At 40.6% G+C, this 18,019-nt stretch overlaps 1 protein-coding gene across 4 annotated transcripts in view; it reads right to left on the bottom strand.

The window, feature by feature from the left end:
* Positions 1–18,019, bottom strand: part of LOC117515396 (unconventional myosin-IXa-like) — a 261,979-nt gene that overhangs the window by 59,071 nt on the left and 184,889 nt on the right. For all 4 annotated transcript variants that reach the window (XM_034175936.1, XM_034175938.1, XM_034175939.1 and 1 more), the window contains 7 exons: positions 14,666–14,746; positions 14,427–14,537; positions 12,588–12,710; positions 11,933–12,082; positions 8,877–9,178; positions 4,719–5,939; positions 3,815–3,890 (listed from right to left, as the gene is read on the bottom strand). In XM_034175936.1, the coding sequence (XP_034031827.1) occupies positions 3,815–3,890; positions 4,719–5,939; positions 8,877–9,178; positions 11,933–12,082; positions 12,588–12,710; positions 14,427–14,537; positions 14,666–14,746 (2,064 nt within the window). The remainder of the gene's footprint in view (positions 1–3,814; positions 3,891–4,718; positions 5,940–8,876; positions 9,179–11,932; positions 12,083–12,587; positions 12,711–14,426; positions 14,538–14,665; positions 14,747–18,019) is intronic.

Genomic DNA, 18,019 nt, shown 5'->3' with positions numbered 1-18,019 from the left:
TAATTTTTGCCAGGGGTTGTAGAAATTGGACGAGAGGACATGTTCTCCTCACTTGTAAAACATATGGATTTTGTCCCTTCCACACTCTTTTCCTCTTCGGCATATGTTCACACCGTGCACTTTATTTTCTGGAGTACAAGTCATTTTTTTTTTTATAAGAGTTTCAGAGGTCCTGTGACTTGAACTCCAGTGTGACTTGTATTCTGAAAAATCAAGCATTCATAAATAATAATAATATTATTATTATTGACTATTACAATCATGTTAGATTATATATGGCTTTACCAGGAATTAAAGCACAAAGTTTTATAGTTGTAATCTATAATTTTGAAAGTAGGAAAAATACTTCATGTTTAATTTGTCAGCCACGTTTTTGGTACACTGTCCTTTTGTTGATGTTGCAGCTTTCCTTTAATCATGCCACTAAATTTCTCATAGCCCTCAAACAGAAGCAGTTGCTCTGCTTCTGTTTGTACTAGAGATCACTGGCACCCTGTCCCTCCCCATTCCACCAATCACAGGGCTGTTGAACATGGTTTCCAGTATCAAGACATATAATCATCTTGGTGCACATAATCCTCTTGGATGACTGACTCATGTTTTCCTGATCAAAGCTTCATGTGAAGAACTGAATTAACTGGATTAGTGCGCTAAAGAATGACAGATTCTGGATTGCCCAGTTGGATCCTTTAAATTGGATCTTGGATCCTTTAATCCTCAAGTGACCAAGCTATTTTCATGACTAACATGACAGAGTGAGGTTATATTAGAATACTTCTATATAAATGACTGTTTTAGGGTTCTTCATATTTATTTCACTCTCTAATATATTTGTGTATCATCCTTTTCATCCTCACTCTGTGCATCAAGAATCAGTCTCAGTGCTTGTGCACCTGTAAATCATGCTATTCTAGGTCTACTGGTCATGCTTCCATGCAAAACAGTAGAATATAATGATTAGAGTTGGCAAATTACAATACTATCTGAAGCTATAATGTCAAAAATCTCATAGATCTTCCCGGGTTCATACATTTGGATTATACTTGCCACATCAATCGGTTTATCCTTGTAAAAGTCTATCAACAAATGCAGGACAAATAGATTCATGGTAGGAAACTTTTTTCTGATTAAAATGAGAAAAAAACAAACAAACAAACAAACAAAAAAACAAATATATGAAAACTCAGTATGAACAACGGACCAGACCAACATTGTCCTCTTCCACATTTAAATTGTTCCTATGTTCCTAAGTACTTCACTGAAAGATAAACAGAAGTCTTCTCTACATAATATGTTAACATACAAATATGTGTTGAAGGCTAATAAGACATTAAAGTATGATGCATTCCTTGAGCAAAATTTAATGAAGTTTTTCTGCTTCAATGGTTCTGAGAAATACGAATTTTTTTGGTCAGACTCTTGGTCAGCAGTCAAACAGTCAAACGGCAGCAGCGTTAGCAGTGTTAAAAGGTTCCTCCCCCAGCCAGGACAGCCAGGCCCACCTGAGGAGAGGTGGAAATGAGACAGACACGAACGGAGGACAGAAACAGCCCACAGGAGCCCTGGAGACCTATGACAATTACCATCTCAGAGTCACTGTGGCAGTCAACCTCAGGGAGAGCACGCGGGGGAGGCAGGAAGGGGGGCAACGTGTGGGAGTGGGCAGGGATGTAGTACTCATCGTCGTCGTCCGACTGAGTCGCCCCTTCAGAATTACAACGGGTGAGGAAGTCGGAGCGCGTCCGGGACATTCGCGCTTTCTTTTTGGGGCCTGGACGGCCCACCTGCTTCCGGGCAACCATAGGAACATCAAGTCAGGCGTTGCAGAGTGTGTGCGTGTGTGTTTTCATGCCACACAATGTGATATTTTGATCATGTTTAAAGCTGATTCACACTGAAATGGATTTCCATGCAGGTTATCTGTGCCAATATTTTAAATATTATGTCAGGACAGGTGTGCTTTTGTTGGCTGCAGACTCACAGGAGTAACAGATCATGGAGATGAAGACAACAACAATGAAGCAAAATAAAAAATCTTATACACATTGCATATAAAGATGTGATGACAATTTTTTCAGTTTATTTCAAGTGATGCTACTCTACTTTCCTACTGTTTGGGCCCTATATTCCACCAGACGCAAAGCAGCACATAGCGCAGTGGTAGTGTCACTGCTAGTTTCCACTTGAAACAGATGTAATTTTTACACTCAGCACCCACTTCATCTTAATCACAATACCACTTGTATTAAGAAGGATGGACTAGTCTAAAAATGAGGAGTGGTCAGGCGTGGAGCTGGTGCATTCATATTGTCCATAAGCAATCTTAAGTCCTGCGCTGTGTATTTCTTCATTAAAAAGTGCAACACTCAGACTCGCCTTACATAAGCAGGTTTGCACATACACCATATTACAGCAACTGTAGGAAAAAAAAATGGCAGGAGGAAAGAAGAAAAAATTCACATATTTTTCAAGAGATGCCCTTTTTTCCTCTCTTTCTGTCACACACATACACAAAAAACACATGCTCATTCAGGTAACGCACAGGAAAACAACATGATAGTATTATTATGAAGGAATATTCAAAGCACTTCCCTGAAGAGTGCACGTGGCATACAGTGTCTGTGATACAGGGCTACAAAGTGAAAAAATGTTGTTCCTTGCCAAAAAAACAAATTATCTCAGGTGACAATACACACACGTACAGCAACCTTATATGTTGTAAAATATATGACCTTACTGTTATGACCTGACCAACCCCAACCCTAACCTTACTGTTGCTCTGCTTCACCTCAGGGAGCTATGGTGGTGCCCGTCAACTGTACAGACTGACAGGTTGGCACTAATCCATTAACTCGCCAAAAAAAAAAAAAAAAATGACTTGCATCTGCTTTCTAAACATCACAGCACTGTGTGCTTGGCACAGTCTGGTTTAAAGGGACACCACTCTGATTGGTTGAATTTATGTTTGGCACACAACACACACATAACTAATGCGCACAGTAAATGCAGCCCCACTGTAGCCAGAGTCCAAAAGCATTTCTGACACTCTGCGACACTTGGCCTGCAGAAACCGCTAAGAAAAACCCCTTTGAATAAATCTTATGGAAGCTCGTGCTCCGCTGTGAGAGCCTGCTGTGGACCTCCAACATTTCCACAGTGAAACAGATAATGACAATTTTCATTTCAGCACACATGGAAAGACCAAATATAGGAAATCTGATGAGAAAAATTCATGTGTAGGACTGTTGAAACCTGCATGGCACTCATGTGAAGCAGCCTTGAGTCAAACATTATGTTCAGTAGAGTGTAAAAGTTTTAAGCATCCCATAATTTCAGTGATGAAAGTTCATTAACAATGCAGTGTTTGAAAGCTTTGTACTTCAGAAATGGGTCAACAGAAAATCAAAACTGAAAAGTTCAAACATTACTGTTTCATTAAAACACAAATATATGAATTTTAAATTAATTAAAGAACTAATCAATTATCAACTTACAAAATTCATTTTCAAAGAAAAGAAAATATACATATTTCTAAGTATTTCAATATATTAGATGGGTAGCTGTTTCTCTAATTTTCAAAGAATTTATGCACATTTGATGTCCATAAATCTTGCACAGCAGTGTTTCGACATGTTAAGACAGTTAAACATATATACATTTATATTAGTTCACACAGCATACCTGAGCTGGTTAAAAACATTTTAAGTTGTAGCACAGATGAAAATACTCCTTTTTATGTAAAAGGACAAGCTGGTGTTTATGTTTGGCTCAATGTGAACACATAAACAGACCAGTGTGGAGGACACTGACGTACCTCTCTGTTCCTGGATTTGGAGCTGGAGCCGTCATCCCTGTACAACCTTTCTTGGTTCATCAAATCCTTATCTGACCTGAAAAAAGGACTACATTAGCAAAAGCAACTAATTCCATGTTTACACCAAACTCAGCTATTCTGAAACAACACGGGTAGTTTTTCTTTCCTTGACCACACCATCCTCTGGAGCACGTTTAAGAAGCACCTTCCAAAAAATGTTCTCAACATGTATTTAAAAAAGGTTTCATCAGCATATATCATAAAACTTAAACAGACCAAAAACAGTGTTTAAAACAACATAAAGTAAATTATCTTGTATTTTTCTTGCAATGTTAGCAAAAGTGATAAAAATAAATTTATTAAGGCAGAAGTCAATGTCTGTATGCGCCAGAATATTATTTCCAATCTTCATTCAACATAAAGTGGGATTGCAAATGAATGGTATAAGTGGAAGAGCTGTTTGGATGAATGAATAAAAAAATTGATAAATTCTTTTCTTGCTTACTTTGTACTTTGTAAAATTATTATCATTATTCTTATTATTCCTTGCCAAAATCTTGAAGCACACAAAATTCTGGACTCTAAATCTGTGTGTTTTATTTAGATCCCTTTGAATTTCAGTTAGTTTTCCTATTGCTTTGTTACAGTATGTAATTTTAAAATCATCTGATGTATTTGTATTTGGTTGTAGTGTGATGTTTGTTAATGGACCACAACATAACTTTATACCCACAAAGTTTGATTAATACTTTGTTAAGTCTGGGCTTAGTGCTCTTATCCTCCATTTCTAAAAAAGATATTTCAAAGTACTGTTTTGCTTATATACATGAGAAATACAAGAAGAATGTATTGGAAGATGTTCAGCACGATGCCTTCACATCAGTCAGTAAAATGATGTACTCACTTGGAGAATGGCAGCTTGCGTCTGGGTGGAGAGAATATCGTGTTTGAGGGCTTCTCCACCATGTTCACAGTAACAGTCTGGGTTGAGCTCTTCTTCTTGGCTTTTGGTGGTTTGGTCTCCAGAACTGGGCTGCGTGACTCCTGTGCAGGTCGTATAGATCTCCTCTCCTGCTCACGATGAATAACTGTTGTAGCCTCGTGTAAGTGCTGGATGTCCACCTCTGAAGAACAAGTTCCCTCTAGTTCTGCACTTGATCCACAGGTGGCTAAAGGGGGCTTATCCACCCCAAATTTATCTCTCTTAGTCTGTGTCATAATCCCATGAGGTTGTTCCTTCTCTGCTCCCACCTCCAAACCAGCAATAGGTATCATTTGAGAACCACACAATGCTACTCCACTTTCAGGAGCTCCTTCAAGGGTTTGGCCTGCCAGTGGCTCCTTCACTTCCACTGGGCTCTCCTTTTGCATACTGATGAGCACCACTACCGGTCTTCGAGAGGTAAACTCTCTCCTCTCTTTGTGTGATTTACTGGGGCTTTTAAATTTGGGTTCCTGAACTGGGCTTTGGTCAGAAGCTATATAAAATGTTGCCTGTGGAGCTTCAACCTTATTTTGCTTTTCCACCATTGGTTTTTCATTAAAGTTTGAATCTCTGAGTTTTTCACCCACTGCAGTCTCTGACTGGAACAGACTGGAACATTCTTGGAGCATCAGAGGACCAGCCGGCTGGGAACTAAAACCACCAGAAGAAGCATCAGTCTCCATTTCTTCTATACTGAGCACCTCAAAGCTTTCATGGCTGGCTGGGGAACATCTGTGATCATCATCCAACTGGGAGGTGCCACTGCCTGGTTCAGGGCCTTCAAGTTGAGGCCCTCCCACAATGGTGGTGCGCACCTTCAAAAGGTCCAAGCTGAACTGAGCCTGCTCCAGCTCTCTCATTCGTCTGCTCTCTCTTTTGGATCTGTTTTTGTGGCATGTCTCATCAATGCTCCTGCTTTGCTCCGAGTCCTCTTCTTTGTCCATTTCACCAAAATCTTCCAAATCTCCCTTAGAGTAACCAGAAGGTTCTCTGGACACATCCTGGACAAAGCTTTCCAAGCCTGATAAGCAGAGGTCCTTCACAGGTTCTGCTTGCAGTGTGACCATCCTCTCTGCATCCTCCATCTCTCCAGGTGGACCCAGTATCTGGCATTCAAGCTGCTTCTTCAGTTCTCTGAACCTACACATATTTTCAATGAGTATGGCAGAAGCTCTGTTATTGAAGATGACATATGATCAGAGTCTATGGCATCAAAGTCACACACACCAACATTTTTGCAGCCTTTTACATTTCGAAGTTTGTTCTAAACTCTGCTGTTATAATCAACATTTATGCCTGAAATGACCCATTTTACACCACTGTGTGATATAGTCTGTGGTTAAGAAACTGACTTTATCCACTGGACCGTGGACTGCTTAACAATCCTTCAAAGAAGGATGCTGCGAGCAAAACCTAGTTTGGTGGTTCTTGCCTTTGGACACTTTTTGCTTGGTTTGAACAGCAGCACCAGACCAGAAGTATTTTTTTATTAAAACCAAGGAATAAAAATAACAGACAGCACAAGGATTAGTTTTATGCTGTTCTCCAACACGAGGAATAAAACAGCCGCGTTAATGTTACCTGCCGCTCAGTAACACACGTAAGTGAAATAAAAATACGGTGCGGGTGGGGGGCTTTTAATAATCTGATGTAAAATTAGAGGATCTGAGGAGATGGCTTTCTTCTGTTACATATGTAACAGAGAAGGTGTTCCAACAAGCTGTGTCAGTCACAACGTCATCTTAAATCAGAAGAATATCTGTGAAAACACACTGTGGAGATGTTGAACATTAAATATCAAACACATGAAAATGCAAAAAATAAAAACTGATTTGGCAAAATGTGACCCCTTTAATCTTATCACATACAAGACCATTTCATTTTTGAATCTGCCCATTGAACATTAAAATCTGGATGAAAAACGTCATGAATCAAACATTTAGACTTCATTAAACCTGTAAGAGTGCCATGTGGCTGGTAATTAGCAAGTAAGTCGTTTTGGCATCTCCCTTATTTCACTTGATGTCGCCACAGCAGATCCCAGGTGGAGCTGCATGTTGATTTGGCTCATGTTTTATGCCGGACGCCCTTCCTGACACAACACCATATTACATGGAGAATAGAACCTTTCACACTGTAAACATGGGCACGTCGCTGCTTGGCCACTGCCCCTGGTGGACGCATGACTGTTAATTAAAGATCGTTAAAGCTGAACCAGCAAAAATCTCAGCTAGTTTATACACAAACCCCGCCCACATTTCAGATAACAATGACTGTTACTAAAGCAAGTTACTTTAGCATTGTATTTAACAGGTATTTCATCTACGTACGTGCGTTACTGAGCAGCAGGAAACATTAACGATAACAAAGCTCTTTTATCGCTCATGTTGGAAAAACAACATAAACTAATCTGTGCACTGTAGATGTGCTGATGGCGTTATTTTTCCTTAGTGCTATTTAAAAAAATATTTCTGGTCTGGTGCTGTTGGTGCAAAAAAAGTGCCCAAAGCACACACATCCAAGCTATTTAATTGGTACTCAAAAAACACTATTTACAGACCAGGTCAGTGACGTTAGTGAGTTTTGTTATCCGTCTAATCCTTAGTATCTTATTATATAAATGCTCTGTTAGTACATTTGATTGTTAGTGAATTTTATCCTCTTCAGACATTAGGCCAGAAAGGCGATACAGAATTGTCCGTACAAGTCTGCATCAACCACACTTAATTGTGCACGAGTATGATGTCATCAAAATTGATTTGATTTACTTCTGGCGGGGGGGGGGGGGGGGGGTCACTGCCAATATGCAGCTCATTGTTTTTACTTCCAAATACAGTACAATATCTCCAAATTTATCTGCAAAAGCGCTCAGTCCAACATGAACCTGGAAAGTACCATGGTACAAATTAGTGTTGGGTGACAAAGGTTCTTTTTGGAAAGTGATGAGCAATTCCACAATCACATAGCAACGTCTAAGCTACTATAATAAAAATAATCACAATGCTGCCCATGCATTCACCAGACACATAAATCACAACCATAATGAAGCACCAGAATGTTCAACTGCTACCACTCTGTCTTTAAATCATTAAAGAACAAAATCTCATTATGAGTGGAGGTCTGTCTATTGTGTCAATGTGAGGGTGTTTTATCTGACAGAGCACACCGTTCTCAATTATACCTCCATCACACTCAGCCATGTTTCCACAACTACCACAAAATAACTGGGAAAATGCAGTGAGAACCTGTAAAACATATTTGGAATGTAGTAGAAACCTATGGGTGTGGTATATTCTCCATGGACATGGAGGAGACGATTAAACTTTGGACATGTTCAAAAAATATGCAGTGAGAAGTTGGTTAAATTGGGATGCAACAAGAACTATTTAAGGACGTAGCAATGACGTTACTAATGTATTACCAGACTTAACAAACCTAGTAGGGACTTCACTGTTGCCATAAAAGAGCGGCACAGACAGGGTCTCCCAGCACTAGTTTGTGGACTGCTTGTGAAATGTGCCACCTGCTGACCAGGGTGCCAAAATGCAGCCCCACCTCTTCCTACAAATTAAGGTTCCCTTCTAAACACGGGCCTGCACAGACGTGCAACTGCACGGAGCAGATATAAGTGCGAGTTTAAAAGAGACAGGCATTACTGGCAGGAGAGGCGTTTTTCTGACTGTAATTTACTGTTAAACCTACATAGATGTGGACACAAGAAAACTTGCAAAACGAATGAACATTGTAAGTCCATGTGTTATGTGCAAGATCATGGTCATGGAAAGAAATTAGTGGAAATGTATTAGCAGCTGTGAGAGCATGGCAGGGACATAACCAGGGCAAAGTACAGACTTGAAACACACATTTTTCCCCATTCTGACTGACATTCCCAGTGCATTCATCAATATTTTCAGGATGCAGTGTGGCTGTCATGGTCTTCGACTGAGTGTGACGGGGCCCTTAGGTTTGGTGTATGCTGTCAGCTGTAAGCCACGTGGTGAAAACTTTGGTGAAACAAAAGCCTTGGTTACTCTGAGACCCACAGTCCACACACTCCAGCTTGAACACTCCAATCACCTGAGCCTGGCCAAGTAGCCCCTGCTCATAGCCTGTATTTGGGTCACAGTTCTGTAGATCTTGTGGTAGCGACTCCTCTCCCTAAACCCTCTCCAGCCTGCCTGAACTATTGTGGCTGCCATGGACCTGCAATGGCAGTGGTTCCTCCAGCTCCTCTGTATAACTGTTGCAGCTTCGCGCCACTGCAGGAACCTCCTTCGGTACACGTAGCTTTTCCAGGCTGTCTGCAGACACACAGCGGCCTCTTCCTCAATGGCGCGGTCAACATCAGACTGTCTGAGAAGGCAGCTTCGCCACCACCTCTGCACAAACAAAAAGAAAATGGTTTGAGATGCGTTGATTGAGAGAACTAAAGGTTGGATGTAGAATCAAAAGAAGAGGCATTTGGGATAAATAACATCCTGCCAAGGTGCTGAAGGAGGGTGATGACCATAATGAAACATGTTATCTGTTTCTCTATGGAGGCCCACAGCATTATGTTTGTAAGATATGACAGGAGGAGCCCAATTATGGATGCGACAGTGGAATCATTTCAAGATGACCATTAACATCTCCAGGCTGTTCAGTAACACACCAGAAACCTCCAGAACTCCCAAATGTAGCTCTACTCATTAGTATGCAAATGTAGCAAATATCTAGGAAATACATCTATAAACCGCTATTTTTTCCACACGCTTTGAACACTGCGGCTTAAACAATGATGCGGCTAATTTATGGATTTTTATAGGCTTTCTCGTAAGTCGAAATACATCAATTGATGCTGTCCGCTGATTTGCTGAAAGCTGTGGTCCTCATGCGGCGTAAATTCACACACAAAGTACAGTAAATATAAAGTCTTACCTGTTTGTTTTAGTGGATTCATCATCACGTCCTGAAGAAAAATTATCCACATAAAGCCTCCTGATTTTGGAAAACAATGTCTGAAAATACTTTAATTTCTTGTCGTGACTGAAGAAAAGTCCTTGTTGGCCACAGATCAGTCAGTGGAGCCTTCTCCCCCACCCCCACCCTTCCCCACCACATATCTGTCATTGCACAAAAAGTTCAAACAGTCACAGTGCCTCATTAACGTCTCATTTACCACAGACACCAGGACGATCCTGGCTGCACGTGACGAAATTATCTCATGATCCACAAAGAAAAAAAAAGTAAAAGTTAGTCAGTTCTCCGTGCTGTGTGCATACTGTGTGCATGCTGGATGCTGTACTGGTCAATATTTACATGTAACACCTTCAGGAAAAAAGCATTTACGGTACATATTTAATTAAAAGTTAAAAAAATCTTTCTGTGTAACATCTTTCTGTGTAAATAGCTCATGTTACAACGTGGAGACCTGCAGCTTATAGACAAGTGCAGCCTATTTATGCACAATTTTTTTTCTTTCTAAAATTGGTGGGTGCAGCTTATATTCAGGTGCGCTCTATAGTCCAGAAATTACGGTACATATGAGGTACCTGTGGTGTAAATGTGCAGCTTGCATCAATGCCTTCCATTATACCGCCTCTTTGCCAGGTCATCATTGTAAATGAGAAAAGTCCCTTCAGCTGCTCCTTTGTTTTCACTCGGGGTTGCCACAGCAAGTCCAAAGTGGATCTGCATGTTGAATTGGCACAAGTTTTATGCCGGATGCCATTCCTGATGGGCATCCGCCGTACCGGGAACTATCTGCACTGAAACCAAATGCACTAACCACTTGGCCACCACCCCTGCTAAATAAAGGTTAAATAAATAAATAAAATCAGTACAACCAACAATTAGTGGCCCATAAATATCATGTTTCATAACACAGATTTATGGTAATTCAGACGAATTCAGACTGTCACTTCTTAACATTAGAAATTCTGCCCCTCAGTTCTGACCCAGCTATGAGGGTTCGTATTTCTTCAGCCTCCAAAGCTTCGTCCACACAAAACAAAGACATTCTTCCTCTCATTGCCTTCTTTCATTTGCTCTTCTTCTAATTTGTTGTTCCACTTCTACTTTGACTCCTTTAAAATCATCCAGTCTGATATGAAAAGGAAAATAAATCACCTTTCGCTGGCCCTGCATCACAGCTCGTCTGAATTAAATAGCATTAAACAACTCTATTTAGGGTCAAATATATTTGGACATTGATCAAACTTTTGTTCTTTTAGCTGTCAATCTCAGCATACTGAGAAGTGGTTTCTGAGCTGTTTGATGGTTAGCTGTTAATTCATGGACACGTTGGCAGATACATGATCTTGAGTTGATTTTAAATGTTACATTCCTCAGAGGTTAGTTAAATCAATGATTCAACATGGTTAAATCTGTCTAAAGCAAATCATCTTCCAGAGGATGAGTGAGGGAAGCCACCAAGACACCAATGCTAACTCTGAAGACGTTTGAAGGTTCATTGGCTGCGATTAGAGAGATCGTGCATCCAACATGTTAAATACAGATTTGAGTTTGCCAAATGACAAGAGAGACTTGCCCCTAGAATGCACATTTTAACCACATCTTTCTCTGTGACCTGTTTCTGTAGATGTGACACTCGATGCAAACAACACAAACTGTTACATGAACAGTGTCTTAATCAGACACAATACTACATAAAGTAATCTGTAATTGATTTTCCATTAACAAATTCAGGTATCTGCTGCACTTTCCAGCGTTTTTAATGCTGCTTTAAACTGTGTATATGCCGAGCAAAAAACAATCACGTGCATTACACCATGACAGCTAGTAACACTGTAGAGTAGCTGGAAAGACACGCGGGAACTACTGCAACTGTTTTGCAGTAAATTATTCACGAGAACATAAAATGTTTATCCTCTATATATGAGACCTCTTCCTCTGAGACGTTTATAGGTTCTCACTGCAGTAAAAGTAGCAACTATTAATCATTTAATACATAAACTAAGCAGCCTTGTTGGGTTTAAAATGCTGAGGGAAATTCACTTTGTTCTACAGGACTGGCAAAGGGTCTTAAAAGGCACTCGCTGATGAAATTCTGTACATTATCAACATGTGAACATTATGAAGAATGCCACAGGAAGATGGTTAAAGACGTCTAAGATTTGTCCCCAACACCTCACCTGGATGGCACAAGCGGCTCCCCTCATGGCAACAAAGTGTTTCCTCTCTAGGGCGGCTCTAAAGCGACGCTGCAGCATTACAATTCTCTGCAGCACCTCCTGGTGGAGGAGGGTTTGAAGGCGCTGACGTTCCGCCTCCCGCAGGAACACCTACACAGCACAGTGTTTAGCAACTGCACACACGCACACCAGTGGAACTCAACACATTAACAAAAAAAAAAATGCTAAAAAAAAAAAACCCTAGAAATTGCATAACGCACACCCTCGTCAGCGTAACAATGGCTAACCATGTTATCTATTTTATGATGTCATAAGGCTGCTTCTTCAAATACACAGAAAATCAAATAACATCTCACAATGCTGAATAAAGACAAAAGATTTTCAATAAGATCTGGATCTGCTTCAAAAATAAAATCAAGTTTTCTCTCGCAGGAAGAAAATCTTTCCCAAAATTTTTCAGGAAATCTGTTCCAAAGTTTTAATCATGTACACAAACAAACAGAGTGGACTGTATGAAGACTGCACTCCTCTGTCTGTAGGAGGAAGCCAAAATAATTGCTAACATTGAATGACCACAATAATCAAATAGCCGAAAACTTCAGTCAAAATGTGATATAATGTTACACATATACGAGCTTGTTAACAGATTCTGTACCATTGTATGTCCCACTTGGTACCCAGCAGGCGGCAGGTGGATCCGCCGGAAGAAATCTCTGATGCTCGACTTGGTTGGGTTCGTGCCTCGGGGTAGTAGAACGCGAAAATGATGCACAAAGTCCTGGAAAATCATATGTTTAGAGACATTTTAGATCATGAGAATCAATTGCATTTGGAGAAAAAAAGTTAATTTTTGTTATTTTAGTTGCCTGCATTGAATGGCTTCAAAGAATCAGCACATTTCATATGAGGATAATTAAATCCCAAATGGGTCAACTGTATTTTTCTTCAGGGGCCAAAAGTAATTGGCCAGGTGAGTGGTCTCTACTCTACTTCACTGACGACAAAATGTTTATGCCACATGCTAGTTTTCTTTCCCATTTTCTATCAGCTGAAGTGAAAGACTGAAGATTTTTTATATGCAGACAAAAGGCAGTTTTCGCTCACATTTTCTAAACACATTAGTATAATCCGTGTTTGTGAGCACTTCACCTTTGTCAAGACAATCCATCCACCTGATTACATGCGTTGGACAAATCACAATAAAAGGACACTCTCGAAAATGTGCATTTTTTTAAAACAATGCAAAGCCACAGATGTCACAAGTTTTGGAATGGAATGTCCCTCGGAGCAGTTTCTGGTGAATTGAATGTTAATGAAAATTTGACAGGACATCCAACTGGCCTCCCAACTGCAGCCGTAGTTAATTAAAAAGTGGTTCTTTGGCTCGCAATCATAGCGAACCACTTCTGGTACTATACAGGACCACTTTTGTGGTATATAGTACCATAGGAGCATAGAGCACCTTGGTTCCCTTGATCATCGGGGAAGCACTTTAGATACTATATAGCCTTTTATTGCTATTTAGCACCATTTATTTTTTGCGTGCAGCTTCTTTTCTTTTTGACAAATCATCTGCGATCAGCTACCCAAACAGCTGATCTAACAGTTTGTTTGCACAACTGAAGAATTTCTTCAGTTCTTCAATTAGTCAGAAACAGTCTCTAGAAAACTCACCTTCCTGCTCGTCATCCTCAGCGGGGTCTTAACCTGACAGCAGTTTGCCATCGGAACATACTTTCTTGGGAAAATGCTCACCTTCAATGGTGAGTCACACTTAGGGGAAGTTTTCTCTTCATGGATGAATCTAGGTTTACACTGTGGTCTGCTGAAGTTAACATTATGAACAGAGGGGGCCCCTGGTGGTGGTAGCGGGATATGTTATGCAGTTTATAAGCTGTGATGACAACCTGAGTCTCATTTTCATGTCATTCATCCTCTGCCATCACCTCATGTTGCTGCATAATAATGCACGGCCCCATGACACAAGGATCTGTACACAATTCCTGGAAGCTACAAACATCTCAGGTGACCAGACAAGTCAACTAGTGACCTTACTGTAGTTCAGTACCTAGTGAAGGTCTTCTTTGTAGTCTCAATGCACATTTCAGAGTGGACCTTTACTGCGACCAGTCCAAGGTACATCTGTGCAATAATCATGGTGTTTAATCAGCATCTTTATGTGCACACCAGCCAGGTGGATGGACAATGCTGGCAAATTCCTCACAAACACAGACTTTAAACTTGTGAACAAAAGCCAGAAGCCTTTTGTGTGCACAGAACAAATCTTCAATCTTTTACCTTAAACTCAGGGAGACGGGAGCGAAAACCAAAATTTTGCATTTATATTTATGTTGAGTGCACTTTGAAAGGCTGCAGGTTTGAGTCAAACTGGTAACTCAAAACTAAAATTGCAACTTTACTGGTAATGTGATTCACAGTACTGTATCTGACCTCATGATGAGCTTTAATGTAGGATGTAGTGGGAGGGGCTTACCTGGAAGGTGTACTTGTTACTGTATCCTGACTGGCGGATGCAAACGGTTTCCAGCATACCTGTGTACCTCAGCTGTCTGAGCACCAGACTGTCACTGAAACGCAGCGGGAGCTGAGAGAGAGAGAGAGAGAGAGAGAGAGAGAGAGAGAGAGAGAACAAGACTGAATAAAAGTAGCAGAACATCAAACTGTCAGAGGAACAAAAGAATACAGAGCAGACTGTCCTGCGGCAGAAGTTACCTTCTCAGCATTGGAGCGAATGCATTTGACAAAATACGGCTCTGACTGGTCCAAAGTTTCCATCAGCTTATTGAGGGATGCCTGCACACAGAAAAACAAATTTATCACACCGACAAGCTCCAGCAGTTTATAAAGCCAAACAAGGAGGGGCACAGGGATGGTAACACACGCGCTTTACATGCTTCAACAAAATTCATGTCAATCTATTCTGTGTGACTCAGTGACACGATAAAATATGGTTCTGTGTGAATTTGACAGTGTTTCAGAGTACACACAGGTATATCTTTAACCAATTATAAAGCACCACATTTTTATATTACACACACACACACACACGCACACGCACACACACACACATATAAATATACAGTGAGGAAAAAATAAGTATTTGAACACCCTGCGATTTTGCAAGTTTTCCCACTTAGAAATCATGGAGGGGTCTGAAATTTTCATCTTAGGTGTATGTCCACTGTGAGAGACATAATCTAAAAAAAAAAAACAAAATCCGGAAATCACAATGTATGATTTTTTTAATAATATATTTGTATGTTACTGCTGCAAATAAGTATTTGAACACCTGTAAAAATCATTGTTAATATTTGTTACAGTAGCCTTTGTTTGCGATTACAGAGGTCAAACGTTTCCTGTAGTTTTTCACCAGGTTTGCACACACTGCAGCAGGGATTTTGGTCCACTCCTCCATACAGATCTCCAAATCTTTCAGGTTTGGAGTTTCAGCTCCCTCCAAAGATTTTCTATTGAGTTCAGGTCTGGAGACTGGCCAGGCCACTCCAGGACCTTGAAATGCTTCTTATGGAGCCCCTCCTTAGACCCATCTTCAATGCTCTTACTGAGGGAAGGAGGTTGTTTGCCAAAATCTCGCAATACATGACCCCATCCATCCTCCCTGCAATACGGTGCAGTCGTCCTGTCCCCTTTGCAGAAGAGCACCCCCAGAGTATGACGTTTCCACCCCCATGCTTCACGGTTGGGATGGTTTTCTTGGGGATGTTCTCATCCTTTAAACATGGTAAGTGGAGGTGATTCCAAAAAGCTCTATTTTGGTCTCATTTGACCACATGACCTTCTCCCATGCCTCCTCTGGATAATCCAGATGGTCACTGGTGAACTTCAAACGGGCCTGGACATGTGCTGGCTTGAGCAGGAGGACCTTGCTGCCCTGCAGGATGTTAAACCATGACAGCATCATGTGTTACTAATGTAATCTTTGTGACTGTGGTCCCAGCTGTCTTCAGGTCATTGACCATGTCCTCCTGTGTAGTTCTGAGCTTTCTCAGAATCATCCTTACCCCACAAAGTGAGATCTTGCATGGAATCCCAGACAGAGGGAGACTGACAGTCATCTTATGTTTCTTCCACTTTCTAATAAATAATCATAACAGTTGTTGTCTTCTACCAAGCTGCTTGCCTGTTGTCCTGTAGTCCATCCCAGCCTTGTGCAGGTCTACAGTTTTGTCCCTGGTGTCCTTAGACAGCTCTTTGGTCTTGGCCATGGAGGACAGGTTGGAGTGTGATTGATTGAGTGTGTGAACAGGTGTCTTTTATACAGGTAACAAGTTCAAACAGGTGCAATTTATATAGGTAAAGAGTGCAGAATAAGAAGGCTTCTTAAAGAAAAATAACAGGTCTGTGAGAGCCAGAATTCTTGCTGGTTGGTAGGTGTTCAAATACTTATTTGCAGCAGTAACATACAAATAAATTATTAAAAAATCATACATTGACGTCAGACGGAAGTTGCACGAGCTGGATGTACGTTTTACCCTGGCCTATCCAGCAGAGTTACGCTTCACCTGCAAGGGTAAACAGGTGAAGTTTACGGACCATCGCCAGGCTATGTCCTTCTTAAGTAACAACGAGGAGGAGGAGGAAACAGCAAAGGAACTGCAGTAATGCGGCTTTTGGCAATCCACAGCTTTTTTTTCCTCCTTTCCCTTCTTTGTGGGGGGGGGGGGGGGGGGGGGGGGGAGTAAATACGGGTACACTGTGGAGGCAATTGCACATATGGACATTACTTGGTAATATGAATATAAGGTGGTTCTTGGCCGTAGCATATTGATTATTTTCAAGGTCGTTTGGTTACTTTTGGTTAATAATGGTTACTTGAGAAACTATAATGTATACAGGAGGGAGAAGAAGAAGGGGATCTCTAAGGGCGACCACTCGTGTGTCACATGGACCACGTTTATGGGAGGTTTCTCTCTGAACAGAGAGTGGGGGGGAGGGATATGGGGCGGGGTGAGTTCATGGGGTTACTTCAATTGTTCGTTCTTAAGAATATGTTTTTTTTATGTGTATTTGAGTGTTTAAATGGAGGAATAATGGCACTTTTTTCTTTACATTTTATCTTTTCAGTGGCAGCAAGGTCTATTATAATATATATATTTTTTTATAATGGCTAAGTGTGTAAGAATGACAACTTGGAATGTAAATGGACTTCAGAACCCGATAAAGCTTAAGAAATGCCTAACATACCTGAAATCACAACAGACACAGGTGGCCTTTATACAGGAAACACATTTGTCAGACTCAGAGGTACTTAAATTAAGGAGGGATTGGGTTGGGCAGGTGTTTCACAGTTCATATACAAGGAAAAAGCAGGGGGTGGCTATTTTGGTGCACAAAAAACTTAATTTTTCTATTATAAAAGAACAAAAGGATTCAGAAGGAAGAGTGATATGTGTAGAAGCTAATGTTAATGGGGTTAAGGTTAATTTATGTAATGTCTACGCCCCGAATATAGAGGATGCACATTTTTTCCATAAAGTAAACAAAATAATGGGGGGCTTGTCAGGGGATCATACAATAATTGCGGGAGATTTTAATCAAGTTTTAGATGTTGCATTAGATAAGACCACCTTCACCAAAAATAAACCAAAAGACAGAATGGCTATTACATTAATGATGGAAGATCTTGGACTAGTGGATATATGGAGAGTAGTCAACCCGAGAGAGAGGGAGTATACATTTTATTCACATAAATACAAATCACATTCTAGAATTGATTACTTTTTAATAAGTAATAATCTGGTTGGGAATGTATCAGATTGTATAATGGAACCAATAGCTTTAACTGATCATGCTCCTGTGCACCTGGGAGTGATTTTGGAGCCAGATCTAGGTAGAAGGGGTAGATGGAGATTAAATGTGTCTTTGTTGCAAAGCCCTGAATTTCTTAAGTTGCTGGAAGATGAGCTGAATAGTTTTTTCAAAATTAATATAGGCTGAACAGAAAAGACTGAAACAGTTTGGGAGTCATCAAAAGCTTATATGAGAGGGCAGATTATTGCTTATGCCACCAGACAAAAAAGGGAACATTCAAAAAAGATAACATTG

This window comes from Thalassophryne amazonica, chromosome 8, assembly GCF_902500255.1.
Source record: "Thalassophryne amazonica chromosome 8, fThaAma1.1, whole genome shotgun sequence".
NCBI lineage: Eukaryota > Metazoa > Chordata > Actinopteri > Batrachoidiformes > Batrachoididae > Thalassophryne > Thalassophryne amazonica.
The sequence above is the reverse complement of the archived record's forward strand: the minus strand, read 5'-3'. Positions and strand labels throughout refer to the sequence as shown.